This window comes from Oryctolagus cuniculus, chromosome 12, assembly GCF_051225735.1.
Source record: "Oryctolagus cuniculus isolate XC-2025 breed Fujian yellow rabbit chromosome 12, ASM5122573v1, whole genome shotgun sequence".
NCBI lineage: Eukaryota > Metazoa > Chordata > Mammalia > Lagomorpha > Leporidae > Oryctolagus > Oryctolagus cuniculus.
Window position 1 is genome coordinate 110,866,755 of NC_142878.1, and position 19,264 is coordinate 110,886,018.

General features: G+C 60.0%; 1 protein-coding gene across 1 annotated transcript in view; it reads left to right on the forward strand.

Annotated features, from left to right (window-relative positions):
* GRAMD2A (GRAM domain containing 2A) overlaps window positions 1-16,811 on the forward strand; it is a 30,537-nt gene extending 13,726 nt beyond the window's left edge. Inside the window, exons 2-12 of the mRNA XM_089310954.1 lie at window positions 8,271-8,359; window positions 8,808-8,991; window positions 9,284-9,359; window positions 9,830-9,933; window positions 10,572-10,670; window positions 10,870-10,941; window positions 11,361-11,423; window positions 12,611-12,755; window positions 12,901-13,003; window positions 14,484-14,588; window positions 14,797-16,811. Of these exons, the coding sequence (XP_089167080.1) occupies window positions 8,878-8,991; window positions 9,284-9,359; window positions 9,830-9,933; window positions 10,572-10,670; window positions 10,870-10,941; window positions 11,361-11,423; window positions 12,611-12,755; window positions 12,901-13,003; window positions 14,484-14,588; window positions 14,797-14,800 (885 nt within the window). The 5' untranslated portion in view covers window positions 8,271-8,359; window positions 8,808-8,877 and the 3' untranslated portion in view covers window positions 14,801-16,811. The remainder of the gene's footprint in view (window positions 1-8,270; window positions 8,360-8,807; window positions 8,992-9,283; window positions 9,360-9,829; window positions 9,934-10,571; window positions 10,671-10,869; window positions 10,942-11,360; window positions 11,424-12,610; window positions 12,756-12,900; window positions 13,004-14,483; window positions 14,589-14,796) is intronic.
* Window positions 16,812-19,264: the final 2,453 nt, after the last annotated feature.

The window sequence follows — 19,264 nt, forward strand, 5'->3', positions numbered from 1 at the left end:
GGATGGGATGGGTGCTAGGGTCACAGACGGCGGCCCCACCCACCCTGCTGGTCAGAAGGCCAGTGTCCCCCTCCCCCCCGCCTTCCTTTTCTTGATTTGAGAGGCAGGCGGGTGGAGCGCGCATCTGTTGGTTTGCTCCCCAAATGCCTGCAATGGCTGGAGCTGGGAACTCCACCCAGGTGTCCCGTGTGGGTGGCGGGGCCCTGGTACTGGACTCCTAAAGCGTCCCCCAAGATTCCGATGGAGCCCCTCATGCTTTGTTCCTTCAACAAGCTCTGCAGGTGACTGCAGTGTGCACCCGGCAGGTGCTGGTAGGGCACAGCAGAGGGCCCTTTCTCCAGGGAGGGGAGGTGGGCAGCGGGCTGCGCGGGCGGAGGCAGGGCTGGCGGGGGCCTGGGCACTTGGGGCTGCAGCGGGAGCAGGAGTCTTCCCAGTTCTGCCCAGGATGGGGGGTGGCTGCTGCTGGGGCTCCTCGGCTTGTCCTCGCAGGGGCCTGCTGCTGGCCTGCATCTTCTGTGGGCTCCGGCCGCTGTGCTGGGGCTCACTGGGCCCCTGTGTCCTGCCAGCTGTGGACAGCAGGACCTGGGGGATGCCCTCATCTCAGGAGTCCTGGAGGAGTCAGCGTGGAGCACGTGGCACCTCCCACCCCGCCCGTGGCCACGCAGGCTGCCAGGCCCTTGCTGAGGCTTCAGCCACAGCGCCCGAGGCTGGCGCACGCCCTGGGGGAGGCCCGCCCTCTGGCTGGGAAGGGCTGGGTGAGCCGCGGGTGCTGCCTAGGCGTGGATGGCCAGGGGAGGGCGGCTGAGTGGACGCTGCAGCAGGGACGGGAGGGGCCCAGCCTGGGCCGGCGCCCAGATCCCCCTCCCACCCTGCCCTCTGCCATTTGCTCTGCCTCCCACGCAGGGCCCCTGTGAGCCGTCAGCTGTGCTGGGTGAGTGCCTGGTGCTGCTCGCCTGGGCTCCTGCCGGGAAGGGCCCACTGCGGGTGACCGGCAGCCCTGCCTCTTCCTCTTCCTCACCTCTCCTCCCCCCTTTGGGTTGTCATCACCCCTCTCTCTCTCTGGTCTGTCTCCTGCTTTCCTTCAGCTGTGAGCCGGGACGCAGAGCCGGGCCAGCCGCGCCCCCTCGGACCTGGGAGCCAGCTGGGGGAGGCAGTGTGCGCTCAGAGGCAGTGAGTGCTGGCCAGTGTGCACCCCAGAGAGGGCAGCTGTGCTGGTGAAAGCAGGGAAGGCGTCACAGGGGAGGTGCCACTCCCAGCTGAGGCTTGAGGAGTCCTGAGCAGGTACGCGTCGGGGTGGGGGGGTCCAGGGCGAGTGAGCAGACCAGGTCTGGAGCTGCACAGGAGCGGGTGGCGGGTGGTAGCTGGGGGGAGCAGCAGGAAGGTTGGGAGGGAGCAATGGGATGGTCGGGTGTAGGACAGTTAGCGGGAGAGCGGCAGGGTCTGGTCCCGGCCCTGCTGGGAGGGGCCGTCGAGGGAGGGCACGGCTGTGTCCGGGAAACAGCCCGGGGCAGCCTGGGCTCGCGTGGCAGAGCAGATGGTCTCCTGGGTCAGCCGCCCAGGGGCTCTTGGGCCCTGAAGGATCTCCTGGGTGTGGGGTGGGCAGCGGTGGGTTGAGCTCTCAGCGCAGCTGATCTGGGCGTGTGGGTGTGCTGAGCGGGTGTTGCTCAGAAGGGAGCAGACTGAGCGTGATGCGGGCTCCTGGGCAGCTCCTGGGCAGCTGCTGTGGGTGGCGGGGTCTGAGCCCAGGGAGGATTGCAGCCTGTCTGGGTGTTCTGAGTCTGGGGGAGGCCTTGCAGAGCAGTCAGGCCCCGCTGGCTTTCTGGGCTCTCTGCCTCTCTCTGTCTCCCTGTCCCACACACCTGCCATGTGGGCTGCCCCTTCCCACAGGAGGCTCCAAGTGGGTACCTGTGCCCTCCTGAAGGAGGGCAGTGCCCCACCTCCACAGCACCTGCCTGGCCTCTCTTGGCGGCTCTCCCGCCTGCAGAGCAGCTCAGCAAGGGAGGGCTGCGTCCCGGGAGCTTTCGGGTCTCTGGCACCTGATGTGCAAAAAATCCAGCCACACCCCCACCTCCCACCGCTCTCCATCCCACTCGCTGCAGAAGGTCTGCTTTTGTGGCCCTGGACTCAGGGCCCTGAGAGTAACCCCGCAGTCTAGATGGCTCCGGGCAGCGGATGGGAGCCTGCGGGGTTCTCGGTACACAGGGCCTAAGCAGCTGGCTGCAGGGGGCGGGGACGGACAGGGGCTGCCTCCCGGGCTGGAGGCACCAGGTGAACCCCTCTTCCTGGCTCCACAGGCGAAGACCCACCTGGGCTCCTCCCACTGCCTGCTCCCATTTCTTTGCCTTCCTTCTGAGCAGACATTGCAGGGAGGAGAGGGGAGGACTCAGTGGAGGGTCTGAAATGGAAGATGGTGTCGAAAGCCATCTCTATGACAGGCGGGGTCTCCATCCCAGGGCATGATGGGAAGGGCTGGAAAGTTCTGTCACCGCCCTGCTGATCACATGGACAGGAGTTGCTTTTACTTATTTTGTATTCTTTTAATTTGCATTTATTTATTTTTAAGATTTATTTATTTATTAGAGAGGCAGATTTACAGAGAGAGAGAGCTTCTGTTTGCTAGTTCACTCCCCAAATTGCTACAATGGTCAGAGCTGGGCTGATCTGAAGCCAGGAGCCGGGGGCTTCTTCTAGGTCTCCCACACGGGTGCAGGGGCCCAAGCACTTGGACCATCTTCCACTGCTTTCCCAGGCCATAGCGGAGAGCTGGATTGGAAGTGGAGCAGTTGAGACTTGAACCAGCGCTCATATGGAGGCCACAGCGCCGGCCCCCAACTTGGATTTATTTTCAGTGAGGATCACGTCCTCGTGGCACGGGGAGCTCATGCCTGGGGTCATGCGACCACGGGCCCTATGGGGACGGCGGCCCATCCAGGGGCTTTGTTCACGCGGAGATACTCAGTGAGCAGAGGGTCTACACCGGATCCTTCAGCTGAGCGGCGCTCTCTGCAGTTTTAAGCTCACGCAGCAGAAACTCCACACTCTTTCTGGGCCACTGACCCTGAGGCCACCCCCTGCTCGGCCTCGGCACACCCCCCAGCTGCACCCTCGTGAGGGCGGAGTGGCACACGTGGCTTCTGTCATGCGATGTCTCACACACTCGGTGGCTTTTTGGATGTGCATACCCCTGATGGCCTGGGCAGTTCCTCGGGGGTTCTCTGTTTTGTGAATGACAGCTACAGGGGCTGGTGCTGTGGTGTAGTAGGCTAAGCCTCCACCTGCGACGCTGGCGTCCCATGTGGGCGCTGGGTCGTGTCCTGCTAATGGCCTCAGAAAGCAGCAGAAGATGGCCCAAGTGCTTGGGCCCCTGCACCCACGTGGGAGACCCAGATGAAGCTCCTAACTCCTGGCTTCAGATCAGCCCAGCTCTGGCCGTTGTGACCATTTGGGGAGAGAAGATAGAAGATCTCTCTCTCTCTCTCCCACTGTTTCTCCCACTGTCTGTAACTCTGCCTGTCAAATAAATAAACAAATCTTAAAAAAAGAAAGAGAAGGCCGGTGCCACGGCTCACTAGGCTAATCCTCCACCTGTGGCGCCGGTACACCCGGTTCTAGTCCCAGTCAGGGTGCTGGATTCTGTCCTGGTTGCCCCTCTTCCAGTCCAGCTCTCTGCTGTGGCCTGGGAGTGCAGTGGAGGATGGCCCAAGTTCTTGGGCCCTGCACCCCATGGGAGACCAGGAGAAGCACCTGGCTCCTGCCATCGGATCAGCACGGTGTGCCGGCCGAAGCGCACCGGCCACAGCGGCCATTGGAGGGTGAACCAATGGCAAAGAAATACCTTTCTCTATGTCTCTTTCTCTCTCACTGTCCACTCTGCCTTTCAAAAAAGAAAAAAAAAAAGAAAAAAAGAAAGAGAAAGAGAAGATAAAAGAAAAATACGGTTTCAGAGAGAGGGGGGCACACAGAGAAAAATCTTCATTCACTGGTTCACTCCCCGAATGGTTTCAATGGCCAGGAGTTGGCCAGGCTAGAGCCAGGAGCTTCTTCCTGGTCTTGCATGTGGATGCAGGGGTCCAAGGACTTGGGCCATCCTCTGCTACTTTCCCAGGCCACAGCAGAGAGCTGGATCAGAAGTGGAGCAGCTGGGACTCGAACCAGTGCCCTTGTGATAGGCGGTGCTGCCAGGCCAGGCCCTTGTTTTTTCTTAATACACATTTTTCATGAAGTTTTGGTACCAAAATAAATTCATTTTTTAAAGATTTATTTTATATTTTTTAAAGATTTATTTATTTATTTGAAAGTCAGAGTTGCACAGAGAGAGAAGGAGAGGAAGAAAGAGAGAGAGGGGTCTTCCATCTGCTGGTTCATTCTCCAGTTGGCTGCAATGGCTGGAGCTGCGACAATCCAAAGCCAGGAGCCAGGAGCCTCTTCTGGGTCTCCCACACGGGTTCCGGGGCCCAAGGACTTGGGCCATCTTCTACTGCTTTCCCAGGCCACATCAGAGAGCTACATCGGAAGTGGAGAAGCCATGATTCGAACTGGTGCCCACGTGGGATGCCGGCACTACAGGCAGCGGCTTTACCTGCTAAGCCACAGTGCCAGTCCATGAACTTTTTTCCAAAAAAGATTTATTTATTTAAAAGCCAGTGTCAGAGAGGCATAGTGAGAAAAAGAGAGAGGGAGAGAACCTTCATCTGCTGGTTTATTTTCCAAACGCCCACAGCAACCAGCAGGTCTGGGCCAGGGCCATAGCCTGGAGCTCCATCCGGGTCTCCCACATGGGAGGCGAGGCCCAAGTGTCTGAGCCATTATCCACTGCTTCCCAGGCGTAGCAGCAGGGAGTTGGACTTGAAGCAGCGCTCTGATATGGGATCCTGGTTCCCCAAGCAACGGCCGTGCTGCCCCCTCCCAGTGAAAGGACACAGACCAAGGGAGAAACAGAAGGTGGGCGAGGTGGGTGGGACCTGGCCCACAATCACTGGTGCATAGACAGGAAAGACACCACAGACAAGAGGCAAATGACCAGCTAGGGACGATGTTTGTAAAGGTGCTAAACTAAAGATGAATATTTCCGGCTGGTGCCGCGGCTCACTTGGCTAATCCTCCGCCTGTGGCGCCGGTACCCCGAGTTCTAGTCCTGGTCGGGGCGCTGGATTCTGTCCCGGTTGCCCCTCTTCCAGGCCAGCTCTCTGCTGTGGCCTGGAAGTGCAGTGGAGGATGGCCCAGGTGCTTGGGCCCTGCACCCCATGGGAGACCAGGAGAAGCACCTGGCTTCTCGGCACAGCGTGATCAGAGACAGCACACAGAGACCTTTCTGTCTCTCTCTCACTGTCTAACTCTGCCTGTCCAAAAAAAAAAAAAAGATTAATATTTCCAACAAAGAATGTATATGAGAGTCATATAGGTGATCCACAGGTGAAATTCCAAAGGTTAGTATATATTTGCAGGGAAAAAAATCCAGCCTACCGGGAAGCAGCACTACAAATGAAAACAGCATTGGGAGGCTGGCACTGTGGCACAGCGGGTTAAAGCACTGGCCTGCAGCGCCGGCATCCCGTATGGGCACCAGTTCTAGTCCCGGCTGCTCCACTTCCGATCCAGGTCTCTGCTATGGCCTGGGAAAGCAGTAGAAGATGGCCCAAGTCCTTGGGCCCCTGCACCCATGTGGGAGACCAGGAAGAAGCTCCTGGCTTTGGATCGGCGCAGCTCCAGCTGTTGCGGCCATCTGGGGAGTGAACCAACAAAAGGAAGACCTCTCTCTCTCTCTCTGTAACTCTGTCTTTCAAGTAAATAAAATAAATCTTAAAAAAAAAACAAACAGCATAGTGTCAGCATGGTGGCACAGTGGGTTACGCTGTGGCCTGCAGTGCCAGCATCCCAGCTGAGTGCTGGTTCGAGTCCCAGTTGCTCCACTTCTGATCCAGTTCCCTGCCAATGTACCTGGGCAGGGAGCAGGAGATGCCCAAGAGCTTGGGCATGGGAGACCTGGGTGGAGCTGCAGGCTCTCTGGCTTCTGCCTGGCCCAGCCCTGGCTGTTAGAGCCACTTGGGGAATGAACTAGTGGATGGGCGAGTCTCTCTCTCCTTCTCTTTCTCTTTCCCTCCCTCCCACCATCCTGCCTTCTCCCTCTTGATCACTGCACAGGTGAGAGGTGTGGAGCAGCAGAGGTGACGGTGACGCCAGGTGACTGGTGTGGCCCCTGCGTTCTCAGGCTAAGTTCACTTCTGAGGAATTGGTCCCTGGCGTCGACAGTGACCTGGAAAACTGCCCTGGAAGCTCGTGGAGCAACAGGTGTAGGCCACGGGGCGGCATTTGGCTCAGCACTTAAGTGACCCCCAGGCTTGCCTGCTTCCAGTATCTGTGTCTGCTTTCCGCTCCTGACTCCAGCTTCCTGCTGACGCACTCCATGGGAGGTGCACTGACGGCTCAAGGACTTGGGTCCCTGCCGCCCGCGTGGGAGACCTGGGTGGGGTGCCAGGCTCCTTGCTTCAGCCTGGTCCAGCTCTGGTTATTGCGGGTGCTTGGGGAGGGAACTAGTGAGCAGAAGATCTCTCTTCCTCTGTCTCTCCGCCTTTCAAATCAAAATTTAAAAAATAAAATTTAATAAAAATCGAATTTAAAAAATGAGGTCTAAAAATTATGTGCCACATGATCCACATATGTATTTTATGCAGAAACCTTTTCTTTGGGTGACTTATTTATTTATTTACTTGTTAAATATGTAACCCACTGTGGCACAATGCCAGCCCCATTTGGTGATCATTAAGGAATTGTTTTTCTTATGGGTGATTGTGAGCATATATATATATATATATTTCTCACTTTCTATAATGAGCATAAAAAAGGGGAAAAAAAAAGGCATGTTGGCTGGCGCCGCGGCTCACTAGGCTAATCCTCCGCCTAGCGGCGCCGGCACACCGGGTTCTAGTCCCGGTTGGGGCGCCGGATTCTGTCCCGGTTGCCCCTCTTCCAGGCCAGCTCTCTGCTGTGGCCAGGGAGGGCAGTGGAGGATGGCCCAGGTGCTTGGGCCCTGCACCCCATGGGAGACCAGGAAAAGCACCTGGCTCCTGGCTCCTGCCATCGGATCAGCGCGGTGCGCCGGCCGCAGCGCGCCGGCCGCGGCGGCCATTGGAGGGTGAACCAACGGCAAAAGGAAGACCTTTCTCTCTCTCTCTCTCTCTCACTGTCCACTCTGCCTGTCAAAAAAAAAAAAAAAAAAAAAAAAAAAGGCATGTGGAAGTTATCACTCCGGCCAATGAACTGAGGATCCAAGGGTGGGGTCAGTGGTGCCACCATCCCCGTGAGACCCAGTAAGCGCAGTCACATGACAGGTTCTGATAAGCACATTGCGAGGTGCTAACTTTGACCCTGTGCGAGCACCCTCAGGGTGCGTGCACGCCCTGATGTCCCTGGAGAGGCAGTGTCAGGGACCACGGTCCCCATGCCTGTCTGCTGCTGAGTGTCAGAGCCCTCCGTGAGGCCCGGGTTAAAGGCCCCTGGCCACAGGGACATGGCTGTGCCGGTCGTGTGGGTGGGGTGCCCTGGCTTTCTCTGTGGAGCACGGCACGGCCTGTCCCTTGGTGGCCTCCGTTTGCTCATTTGTAAGGTACTGTGCCGGGCCTGGCAGAGCCTGGGGACAGATGGGACTTCCTGGTCACAGCTGATTGCGGCCTTGCAGGCGACGTGCCGGCTCCAGATCGGCTGAGGGCCCGGCTGCTGCAGCTCCGTAGAGCCCGAGCCTTGGCAGAGCAGGAGTGAAGGGACTCACGGCCCTTTCCCTCGGACATTTTTCAGATGCTTTGGCTTTCTGTGGCCACCTGCGGGCCCTCCCTCCCCCACTGCTCAGCTGGATGAAGCTGCCCGGCCCACGTCCCTTCCCAGAACCCAAGGGTTTACAGAAATGCTGCCGGGCACCTCTGAAACCTTCCCTCGCAGTCGTGAGCAGGTGCCTGGTCCTGCCCTCCCGTGGGGCTTCTCCAGGGCAGGGCTGGAGGCCCACCCCGCCTGGGTTCCCAGCTGGCGGACTCTGGCCCCGGGGCTGTTGTGAGTGAGTTTCCTACTGGGCCAGGTGCAAACTGAAGTTCAGCTTCCAGGAAAGGAGGCTGAGAGTGCCTGAGGCTGCCGGCCGCTCCTCAGCGCCCCCCAGAACCTCTGCTGCTGCTTCCCAACCCTGAAAGTCGGAGCCAGGCTGTGTGGGGGTGGGGCCCGGACAGAGGCAGCTGCCCCGACTTCCCCGGACACTCCCTTCCAGCAGTGCATCTGCTTCTCCCTAGCAAACAGCTCATGCCCGGAAAGACGGCCTCTCTGGGGAGCCCTGTGTCCTGCTAAGGAAAGCAGATCGAGTGCCGGAATCTCCAGCCGGGTGAGACCCCTCGGGCTCAGAGGTGCAGACAGCTTGGGGGGTGGGGAGCCCCCAGCAGGAGACCGCTAGGAAGGGCGCCCCAGGCTGAGACCTTGCAGGGCCGGCCAAGGTGCTTGAACCCGGCAGAGCACAGCCTTCTCGGGTCCGAGCTTCCTCCTGCCCACAGGGTTTGCATTTGAGCGCCACCCCTGTGTTCCCACCTGGCCAGCCTCCGGCAGCTGTGCTCAGCTACTCCGTGCACACCTCTGCGCCCAGCCGCAAGGCAGCAAGTTCTTCCTGGACCCCCGGCTCCCCACCCCCACCCCGCCCCCAGGCTGGGCCCTGCACCTGCACTGCTTGCCCCTCTGCCTGGCCCTGAGCCAGACACTGGAGTGAGTCCCAGACGTCCAGGGGTGTGCGACTCCTCAGCCTGGCAGCCCATGCCCTTCTCATTTTGCTGTGTTCCTAGAGAGGGGCTGGAGTCTCCAGTCCCTGCGCAGAGCTGCTGGCCCGAGACCCAGGCAGAGTGGGCACGGAGGATGCGTGGGCAGGGCTCCGGGGCCGCCTGTCCCTGGAATGCAGCGTCCACTTGCAGCCTGCACTGGCCAGAGGGCTCCAAGGGCGGAGAGATAAAGAAGTGTGGCCGGGCAGGGGTAAGTGTGCAGGGCTGGCTCCCCCCCCCCCCCGAGGGCCTGGTTTTTTGCCTGCACCCGGGCTCGGTGACATTCGTCTGCTTGGTCACCCAGACCCATCTGTGCGGTGGTGGGGGGAGCAGAGTAGGGGGTCCCCTCCAGTCACAGGCTGCTCTCAGGACTTATGTGCTTGGAATTTGGCTCCTGGTATCTGCAGGCGGAATCTCTAGGCCTCCCCGGTATCCCTTCCTGGTATGAGAGAGGGCCCACGGGGCTCCCAGGGATTCTCCCACCAGCCGGCATGTGTTTGCAGGCCCTGCTGAGTAAGTCGAACCAGCAGTACCACAAGCTGTTCAAGGACATCCCCGCCGAGGAGACGGTGCTCAAAGGTGAGCTGTGGCTGGAGCGGCAGCCAGGGTGCTGGGGCCTGGCTGCCCCGCTGCTTCTCCAGAAGGGAGAGCCGGGGCCGGATTGTGAAGGTCCCTGCAGGCGTGCAGGCGCCCAGCCCTCATGCCTGCTCTGCTCCTTGCTGTCTCCTTGTCTCCGGCTCAGGCCCTCACTGAGCGTACGCAGGGGGCAGCTGGCCAGCCAGGGCCCTCTCTCCAGGCGGGTAGGATGGAGGCTTCTCCTGGAGCCGAGAATCCAGGATTGACATTCCCGCAGGGACCTGCGCGGCCTGGGGGGCCTGGAGGGCGGGGGGGGGGGGGGGGGGAGGAGTCTGGCTCCTGCTGAGACGCTCTCAGAGCCCAGGGGAGCAGACTGTTTGGGGAGGGAGGAAGCAGCCAGGCTGAGCTGGACTCTGGGCTCCTGGGCTCTGGGGCTTCTGGTCAACCTTGCCTTTCCCCTGCTGTTCTCCCAGTGTGCTCCTGCGCCCTCCAGAGAGACCTCCTGCTCCAGGGCCGGCTCTACATCTCTCCCAACTGGCTCTGCTTCCACGCCAGCCTCTTCGGCAAGGACATCAAGGTAGGCACGAGGGGGAGGGCTGCCCCCGCCCCTTCTAGAAGGCAGAGACCTAGCACGTGGCCTGAACTGCTCAGACGCTCCTGCAAGTGTCTTGGAAAGGCCTCGGGGGCCCTGGCACTGGCGTCCCGAGACAGCGCGTTCCCAGCCCGCTTCCGCTAGTGTGGCCTGGGAAGGCAGTAGAAAGTGGCCCAAGTCCTTGGGCCCCTGCCACCCTCATGGGAGACCTGGATGGAGTTCCTGGCTCCTGGCTTCAGCCTGGCCCAGCCCTGGCTTTTGCAGCCATTTAGGGAATGAACCAGTGGGTAGAAGAGCTCTTTGTCTCTCCTTGTCATGCTGCCTTTCAAATAAATAAATCAATCTTTAAAAAAAGAATAGCAAACTAGGCCTCGGGCATTGGAGGGAATGTCGCACGCGGGAGGTGGCCGGGGAGCCCCGTCACTAGGGCTTGGGATTTGCCAGATGGCCTCGTAGCTACGAGGGTCTGACCTCACCGAGCGCCCTGCAGTGAGGTGCTGGCTGGGCAAGGTGGGGTAAGGGGAGGGTGGTGTTCCGGTGCCCCGTGCCTGGGGTCAGGCTGCTGCAGAGCAGGTGCCGTGGCGCACGGGGGAGGCCTGAACGAGCGTGCGCCTCCCTCTCAGGTGGTCATTCCAGTGCTGTCGGTGCAAATCATCAAGAAGCACAAGATGGCGCGGCTGCTTCCCAACGGCCTGGCCATCACCACCAGCACCAGCCAGAAGGTCTGTGAGTCTCCAGCCGGGTCCCCGCCCAGCCCCGCTCCCCAGCCTGCCCCGGCCCACTCCTGGGTCTTCCCTTCTGCCCGCCACATGGCTCTCCAGGGGCAGCTCGGGCTGTGGGGCAGCCGGCGGAGGGCTCCTGGCCGGGGGTCTTGCTTATCCTCACGGACCGCTGTCACCGCCCGTCTCCTTCCACGTACAGTACGTCTTCGTGTCCCTGCTCTCCCGGGACAGCGTGTACGACCTGCTCAGGAGGGTCTGCACGCACCTGCAGGTGCGGAGCTCAGGGGCAGGAGTCAGGCCAGGCCCGGATCCAGGTCCTGGGCAGGGCTATGGGGGTGGGGGTGGGGGTGGGGGTGGGGGGTGATGTGTCCAGTCCAAGGAGCAGGCGTGGGTGGAGCTGTGTGCCTGGGCTTGTGTCTTGGTGTGGCCAAGGGCCTTTGTGGTCCCCATGGGTATCTGTCTGCACAGATAGGAGCATGGGGCAGCTTTGCTGTGGCCCCGGCCTCTGGGGAGGCAGAGGGGCAGTCACGTGGGGTTTACCCCTCTGCTCCGGTGTTAAGTAGGGCTCCCGCAGACTCTGGGCGCTGGGTGTCACGGACGCAGTGGCTGCATGGAGGTGAAGCCCTTTCCTGGGTGGGGGGATGCTGGTGCCTTCCGTGCCTGACCCTGCCCGTTTCCTCCCCTGCTCAGCCTTGTAGCAAGAAGACTCTGAGTGTGCGGAAGTGCCCAGAGGAGCCCAGGTGTGAGCCTCTGGTGAGAGCAGAGCCCGGGGGCACAGCCCTGTGTCAGGGCCCCCCCGGAGGGGCGCGCAGCGTGCAGCGGGGTCACCAGGCCAAACAGCCTGTGCCGTGCCATGCCAGGGGGTCCCCCAGCTCTGCCGGGCTCCCTACCCTGCAGAGCAACCAGGTCCTCGGCAGATTTGCTGGCCTTCCGAGAAGCAGGGGAGCTGAGCCCACGGAGCACTGGCCAGGTCGGGTCCCGCCGCCGTGTAGATGCAAGGCCAGCACCCGTCTGCTAGGGAGAGGGTGCCCTCTGGGGATAGAGATGTCCCTGGGAGGAGCCGGAGGCCGTCCCTGTGGAACCTGGCCAGACGTGGCCACAATTTGCTAAGGTTCCAGCAGTTTCCTGTGGCGGCCGGGGCCCTGGGTACCCACAGATCAGTTTCTTTAAAAAAAAAAAAAATTTATTTATGTGAAAGAGAAAGAAAAAGAGGGAGGTTTTTTTTTTTTTTTTTTTTTTTTTTTTTTTTTTTTTTCCTGCATCGGCTGGGCCATTCCTCAAATGCCAACAATAGCCAGGGCTGGACCAGGCTGAAACCAGGAGCCAGGAACTCCAACCAGGTCTCCCAGGGCCTCTGTCCCTTGTGAGTGGGAGGATCCAAGTACCTGGGCCCTCGCTTGCTGTCTCTCTGGCACATTATCAGGAAGCTGGAATGCGATGTTGGGACTGAAAACCCAGGCACTGTGATATGGGATCTGGGTGTCCCTTGAGCGGGGTCACTGCTGAGCCAGGTTTCTGGGGCAGGCACAGGCTGGGTGATTGAAGTGTCCCTTGGTGACTGTCAAGTGTGTCACCAGGCATGCGGTGTGCTCATTAGCATGTAGCAGATGGAAGGTGATGTTCCCGTTTTTGTTGGTGGGGTCTGAGTGCCCTGCCCAGGTCAGTGAGCCGCTGACCTGAATTGCAGTGGGGACTACGAGGAGCCCTAACTTACCCTGCCGCAGCCCTGCTGTGCCAAGCCTTCTTGGGCTGGGAGCGCGGGGGCGCCTGGTTTGGCTCACATCTGAGATCCCACCGTCTTCCAAGACAGAGGGGCCGGTGTGGTCCCTGCTGAGGAGAGGCATTTGGTTGCCATGGCAACCCCTCCACCTGCTTTGGTCCCCTGGGTGTGGGCGGGAGGGGGGAGGGGTGGCCATCAGTGTCCCCCGTCTTTTCGGCAGGAGGTTCGCATCCCCGAGATGAAGTGGAGGAACGTGTGCCCTGCCTCCAGGTCCCTGTCTCTCCCAGATAACATCCCGTGTGTCCCTCGGGCGCCCACAGACTCCACAGACAGCCCCTTCCCCTCCAGGAAGCCTCCGGGGTCTGGTGAGCCCACGGGGACTTGGCTGACTTCCCACGAGATGAAATGTCAAAGCCGAGCAGCTTCAGACAATGGCGGAGGGGGGCCTGGCCCTGGCAGGGGTGGGGGTCCTGGCTACCTAAGCAGGTGCCTACTGTTTTTTTCTGGCAGAGGCTGTGGCCACCGCGGAGGACCCACTGCAGTGGGAGCCCCCCAAGAGCAGCCCTGAGCTGAGGCTCTGGGATTCACGGCTCCTCAAGGTCGTCTTCGTGCTGTAGGTGGCGCTGTGGGGAGGAGGGCAGCCCACCCCGTGTCCAGGGGTTTGGAAAGGGCCCTGGACCAGGGGAGGTCATGGTCAGGGGCTTCATCCGGGTCTCCCACATGGGTACAGGGGCCCAAACAGTTGGGCTATCCTCCGCTGCTTTCCCAGGCACATTAGCAGGGAGCTGGATGGGAAGTGGAGCAGCTGGGACTTGAACTGGCGTCCATATAGAATGCTGGCATGGGCTTAGCCTACTATGCCACAGCTCTGGCCCCAGTTTTTGTTATTTTTAAGAATACTTTATTTTCATTTTATTTGAAAGGCAGTAGAGAGACAGAGAAGCGGTGAAAGGAGAGAAACTGAGAGAGACAGAGAATCTTCATCTGCTGGTTCACTCCCCAAATACCTGCAGGGCTGGGGCTGGGGCAGGCCAAAGCCAGGAGTCAGGAGCATCCAGGACTCCTGTGTGGGTGGCGGGTGCTCGAGTTCCTAAGCCATCACCTGCTGCCTTCCAGGGTATGCGATAGCAGGAAACTGGATCAGAAGCGGAGCCAGGATCTGAACCCAGGCGTTCGGATATGGGATGCAGACATCCCAAGTAATATCTTAACTGCCTACCTCCTCCATTTTTATTCTTTATAAGATTTATTTATTTATTTGAGAAGCAGTTACATAGAGTGGGAGAGACACAGAGAGAGGTCTTCCATCTGCTGGTTCACTCCCCAAATGGCCACAATGGCCAGGGCTGGGTGGACTGGATCCAGGAGCCAGGAACATCGTCCAGGTCTCCAACACGGGTGCAGGGGCCCAAGCCCTTGGTCCATCTTCAGCTGCTTTCCCAGGCCACAGCAGAGAGCTGGCTCAGAAGTGGAGCGGCCACTGCTGGTGCTGCAGGCAAAGGGTTTACCTACTATGCCACAGCGCTGGTCCCGTCCAGTTTTATTCCTGAAATTAATTCAGGGTGAGGCTATGCTGTGGGGAGGGGCTGACGAGGGAACTGCTGAGAGGAGGAGGAGCCGCTGCTCCGAATGGGGACACCAGGGAGTGGCCGACCGTTGGCTGGGGGAAAGCCTGCCCAGGGATGATCGTGGCCTCCTGGCTGCCCACCACGAGGGCCTTTTCTAGAACCCCTGGCTCCCTGGGGACGGTCCAGGCACTGGCCAGGGCAGTGAGCGTGGCGGGAAGTAACAGGAACAGCCAGCCCACCCCCTTCCCCTCTGCGTCCCACCTGCTCTGGGTCAGCTGGCTTGTGACTCAGTTTCAACACCTGCAGGGACAGTGGGCCTTCCACCTTTGGGAACAGAGGAAGTGGGGACAGCTGTGGCTGTCCGGGCTCTGCCGGAGCACCCAGGACTGCTGGGCTGTGAGGATGCCCCTGGGAAGAAAGGTGTCCGGGCCTGGACGTTGCTGTCGGTCCCCAGGGTTGGCGCTGGTGCCTTCAGTCACCCTTTTTCTGGACGGAAGGCTGAGCCCTGCCCTTCCCTCTCCCTAGGATCTGCTTCCTGGTCCTGGCCTCGTCCTACCTGGCCGTCCGCATCTCGCGGCTGGAGCAGCAGTTGTGCACCTTCACTTGGGAGGGCCCAGTCCCGGGGCACAGGTGAGGCCCTGGGCTCCTGCTGCCCTTGGGTGTGGGTGGAGGTCAGGGTCGGGGCCTGGCTGCACTTGACCCCGTCCTGAGCCGGCTCGCTGGCTCTCAGCGGGGGTGGGGCCCAGTCTCCCGGGCGGAAAGTCTTCCCCAGCCTCACGCCCGTGTCCATGTGTCCTTCGGGGCCCGTTCTTGATCCAGGCATCTTTGCTGTGTGCAGGTGACAGCTGCTTGCCCATCGTCCCCACTCCTTCTCCAAGAAGAACATTCCATGGGACCTGCATTGTGGTGTAGCAGGTTAAGCTGTGATGCCGACATCCTGTATGGGCACCAGTTCAAGTCCTGGCTGCTCCACTTCTGATCCAGCTCCCTGCTATGGCCTGGGAAAGCAGCAGCAGATGTCCTGAGTGCTTGGGTCTCTGAACCCATGTGGGAGACCCAGAAGAAGCTCCTGCTCCTGGCTTCGGATCGGTCCAGCTCTGACTGTTGCAGCCGTGTGGGGAGTGAACCAGCTGGTGGAAGACCTCTCTCTCTCTCTCTCTCTCTCTCTCTCTCTCTCTCTCTCTGCCTTAAAAAAGAACAACATTCCGGGTGCTATCCCTTCGGCTCACGCTGCGGCTGGGCTGATGGAGTCTGAGGACATTCTAGACGCCCTCCCCCACGCCCCCTCAGCGAGCGAGCTGAAGCACCTGTTACAAGGTGGTGGCTCCTGCAAGTTTTGGGGCTCCAATGCAAAGCCAGAGTTTTGGAACGAGTTGAGGAATTCTGCGCACAAAGCTTCAGCAGCCACTTCAGTGCGAAAGAATCCAAGTTGCGCCTTGGGAGCCATTCCAGGGCCGGCGGCCACACTCTGTGTGTGGAATGCAGCTCTGTCACGCGGCCACTCCACAGCGGGCTGTGCTGGTGGGACTTGCGGGCTCTCTAGGCCCTGGGAGTCCCTGCTACAGAGCCGTGCGGGGAGCCAGGCGTGGGGCACTGGCCGAGAGGAACTGTGTCACTCTGTGGTGAGGGAGAGACTGCCCACACAGGGGACGGTGGCTGGACTGTGAAGAGATGGACAGCCCAGCGTAGAAGTCCTAGCTGCCACTTTCTGGCGAGACGGGAGGCCCTGGAGAAGCACGGTGGCACTGGGTCTCCCCGTCCCCCATGGTCCCACACGTTTCCAGGGTGTCCCAGGCCTGGGAGGGGGCGACAGGAAGGGGTGGGTGTTGAGCTGAGGTCTTGCTGTACTCTCCCTGCTGACACCCCTGGCGGCTGGGCTGGGGACTGCAGGGCCAAGTTCATGCATGCCACCTGCAGGCATTGTCAGGTGTGGGGAGGCTCTCGGTGACGTGACGAAAGTGCCGGTGTCCCAGGTGGGCCTGGTGCGGCGAAGCAACCTGGCCGAGGGGCTACCTGACACCCGCGGGGACAGGACGGTCTGGAAGGGCCATCACAGGAGGTCAGAGGTATCAGGGAAAGTCACCGGCTGTGCCACGGGTGGTGTTGGAAATACCACAGGCTTCCTCTCCGTGGACACCAAGAGGTTAATCAGGGGCCGAAGTTCAGGTGCAGACTGTCCACTGCAGAGCCGGGACTATCTGTTCTGCTTGTGACGAACCCCGGGGCCTTGGTGATATCATGCTTCCCTGTCACTGTCCTGGCTTCAGGGCTCAGCGCCAAGCCTGGCTGTGCACGTGGCTGGCACACGATTGTTGGTCTCAGCCGAAACTCAGGTTCAGGCCTCACTGTGCCGCCCCAGATAAAGGCCGCGCTGTGTTTGGAACCAGCCCCCTTCCATGGAATCTTCAGGGGAAGAATCCTGCCCCGGCGCTTCCACTCCCTGGGTTCTGGAAAGGCAGGGGGAACAGGTCCATTCTCTGGGCCTTGCCAGGCTGCGCAGAGGCCGGGAGGGGCCGGGCCGGGCCGGGTCGTGCGTGGCTCTGCCGGGGTGCTGGCAGCCTGGTTTCCTGCCATACGCCAGCCCCGGGGAGGCTCAGAAGCGTGCGGTGGAGGAGGTAGCATTGGAGGCCTGCTTAGGCCCGGGGCTTGGCTGGTGTGGGCCTGGCCCTCTCTGTTTCTCCCTCTTGTGCCCCGGCCTGGTCCCCTGAGGCCCCTGTGCCTTTGTCACTCTGATTCACGAGTGAGGGGTGCTTATGGGACCTGCTTACCTTGGCCGGTGCTCCCTTGAGGCACCCAGAGTTGGGCTTAGCAACTCTTGGGTTGGCCCACTGTGGCGTCAGCTGTTGAAAATGTGTTCAAATGAAAAGACAAAAAAATAAAAAACAAACAACCAAACCCGCAGGATTTTCTCGTGTCCTGTGGAATGGGAAGTCGGTTTCCACCCTTGCTTGGTACTGATGGGACAGAGGGCCCACGTCATTCCCAGAACCCCGGCTGCTCTGCCGACCTCCGGGGCCTGTGGCTGAGCTGACTCGACCCCAGGCCTGCAGAGTAGCGTCTCTGACTCCCATAGCATTGTGCACTATGCTTCAGACGCGGGAATTAGTGTGTGAAATTCTAAGCCAAAACCCCCTGTGACTTTTCCTGTGACATTAAGCCTAGCGAGAAAGGTTAAATCCCACTTTTTTTTTTTTTTTGGAGGGAGGGGGCATTTGGCCTGATGGTTGAGATGCCCGTGCCTCACGTCAGAGTGCTAGCTCTGACTCCAGCTCCTGACTCCAGCTTCCTGCTAATACAGGCCCTGGGGGACGCCAGTGGCTGGGTCCCTGCCACACCCACCTGGGAAAGCCAGATTGAGTTCCAGGCTCCCTGCCTTTGATTCAGCCATGGTGGGCATTTGTGGAGTGAACAGGCCGACAGGAACTCTGCCTCGCTTTCGCTGTCTCTATGCCTCTCAAATAAATAAATATTCCAGTTTGGGTCCTATTCCCTGTCCTCTCCCTCTCCAAAGTCCCCAGCTAGCAGTGATTCATTTTTTTTCCCATAAATATGTGTGTTCAGAGCTACCGCTAGACCCAACATCTTGTGTCCCCAAAGTGCTGCACTTACCCAGGTGAACGTTGACTTCAGAGTGAATACGTAAACATAATTCCAGGCTCTGATTAAATTCCATGAAGGAGAGGAACGGTGATGTGAGGTAAAAGGGACGTGGCTTTAAATTTTCTTTTTCACTTTATTTGGAATCAGTCCAGGTCTCCCATGTTGGGGTGGGGGGGTTGGCTTGGGACCCAAGTACTTGAACCATCACCGGCTGCCTTCCAGGGTGAGCTTTGGCAGGGAGCTGGATCAGCAGCAGAGGGGCCAGGATCTGAACCCAGGCGCTCGATAAGGGACGCGGCCATCCAAAGCTGCGGCTTCACTGTGGCGCAGGTGCCGCACCGGGAGAAGGCTGTTGGAGCGCTCTCGGGGTGACGCGTAAGGCGCGCCTGGGAAAGAGCATTCCTGGGGGAAGGTCCGCTGCTGCGGCAGGCGGCACAGCGTGGGCATCTGTCCAGGAGCAGTGGCCTCCCCAGGGTTCCAAGGCACGGGCCCCGGGGCGGAGAGGGACGTGGAAAGCGGCTGGAGGGGTCAACCCCAAAACACAGCGTCCGACAACCAGGCAGGCTAAGGGTGTGAATAGACCCTTCTCTAACAGCGGAGGATGCTCGCTCATCCCATGCCAGCCGCTCATCGCCAGGGAAATGCAAGTCACAACCGCAGTTAGGGTGGCGGAAGCCGGGGGCGCTAGTGAGGTGCCGAGTCATGGAACCCTGGAACCCTGGGCAGTACTGGTGGACGTGCGACCTGGTGCGATCGCCATGGAAAATCGTACAGTGACTCAGAAATTAAAGACAGGGACAGGGCTTTAGCTTAGCAGCTAAGCCACTCACTCCGTGGGACACCTGCATCCCGTATCAGTGGGTTCAAGTCCTAGCTCTGCTCCCTATTCCAGCCTTGGGAGGCACCAGGTGATGGTTTGAGTAGCTTGGTCCCTGCCACTCTTGTGGGAGACCTGGACTGACTTCCTGGCTGCTGGCTTTGGCCTGGCCGTTGTGGTGGGCATTTGGGGAGTGACCTAGAAGATGGAAACACCATCTCCCTCTTTGCCTCTCAAAGATTTTTCTGAACGTAAAAATGGAATTACCGTATGGTTGAGCACTTGCCCTTCTGGGTATGTACCCCAAAGAGTCAACAGCAGAGTCGTGGAGATGAACGAGGACCCCTGTGCATAGTGGCGTCCATGGTTTGTATAAACAAAGTGGGTCTCTCTGCGAGGCAGTGGCCTTCCGCCTGGAGAAGCGAGGCCGATCCGACTGGGTGAAGGAACAGGAAAGCAGGGCAGGGACCTGGAGCAGCAAATTCATGGAGGCGGCTGCCGGCGGCAGGGGAGGGGGCGGTGAGTTGTTGGGTGGGCACAGAGAGAAGCTCTGTCTGCAAGGTGCGGTCTTGGACTTGACACGCTTGCATTGCTACACCTGAACCCGCGGTCAGTGTTCTGTGCTGTGAATTTTATCACCGGTGTCAACAGGAGAGAGAGAGGTGGGGGTCTGGGCTGACCTGCTGGGGGCTGGTGGGGCAGCTCGGTGGCTGCGGAAGCCAAGTGCCTGCTTTCCCTAAAAAACGAACACCTGGACGCAGCGTGGCCGGGGTCCTGCAGACTCAGTCCCGAGGGCCCGGGGCCGCCAGTGCCCCCTGCACAGTCCTTAAGTGGAGGAATGAAAAACCTGGGGAGCTGGGGACCACACCCAGGCCTCCTCCCGGTGGGG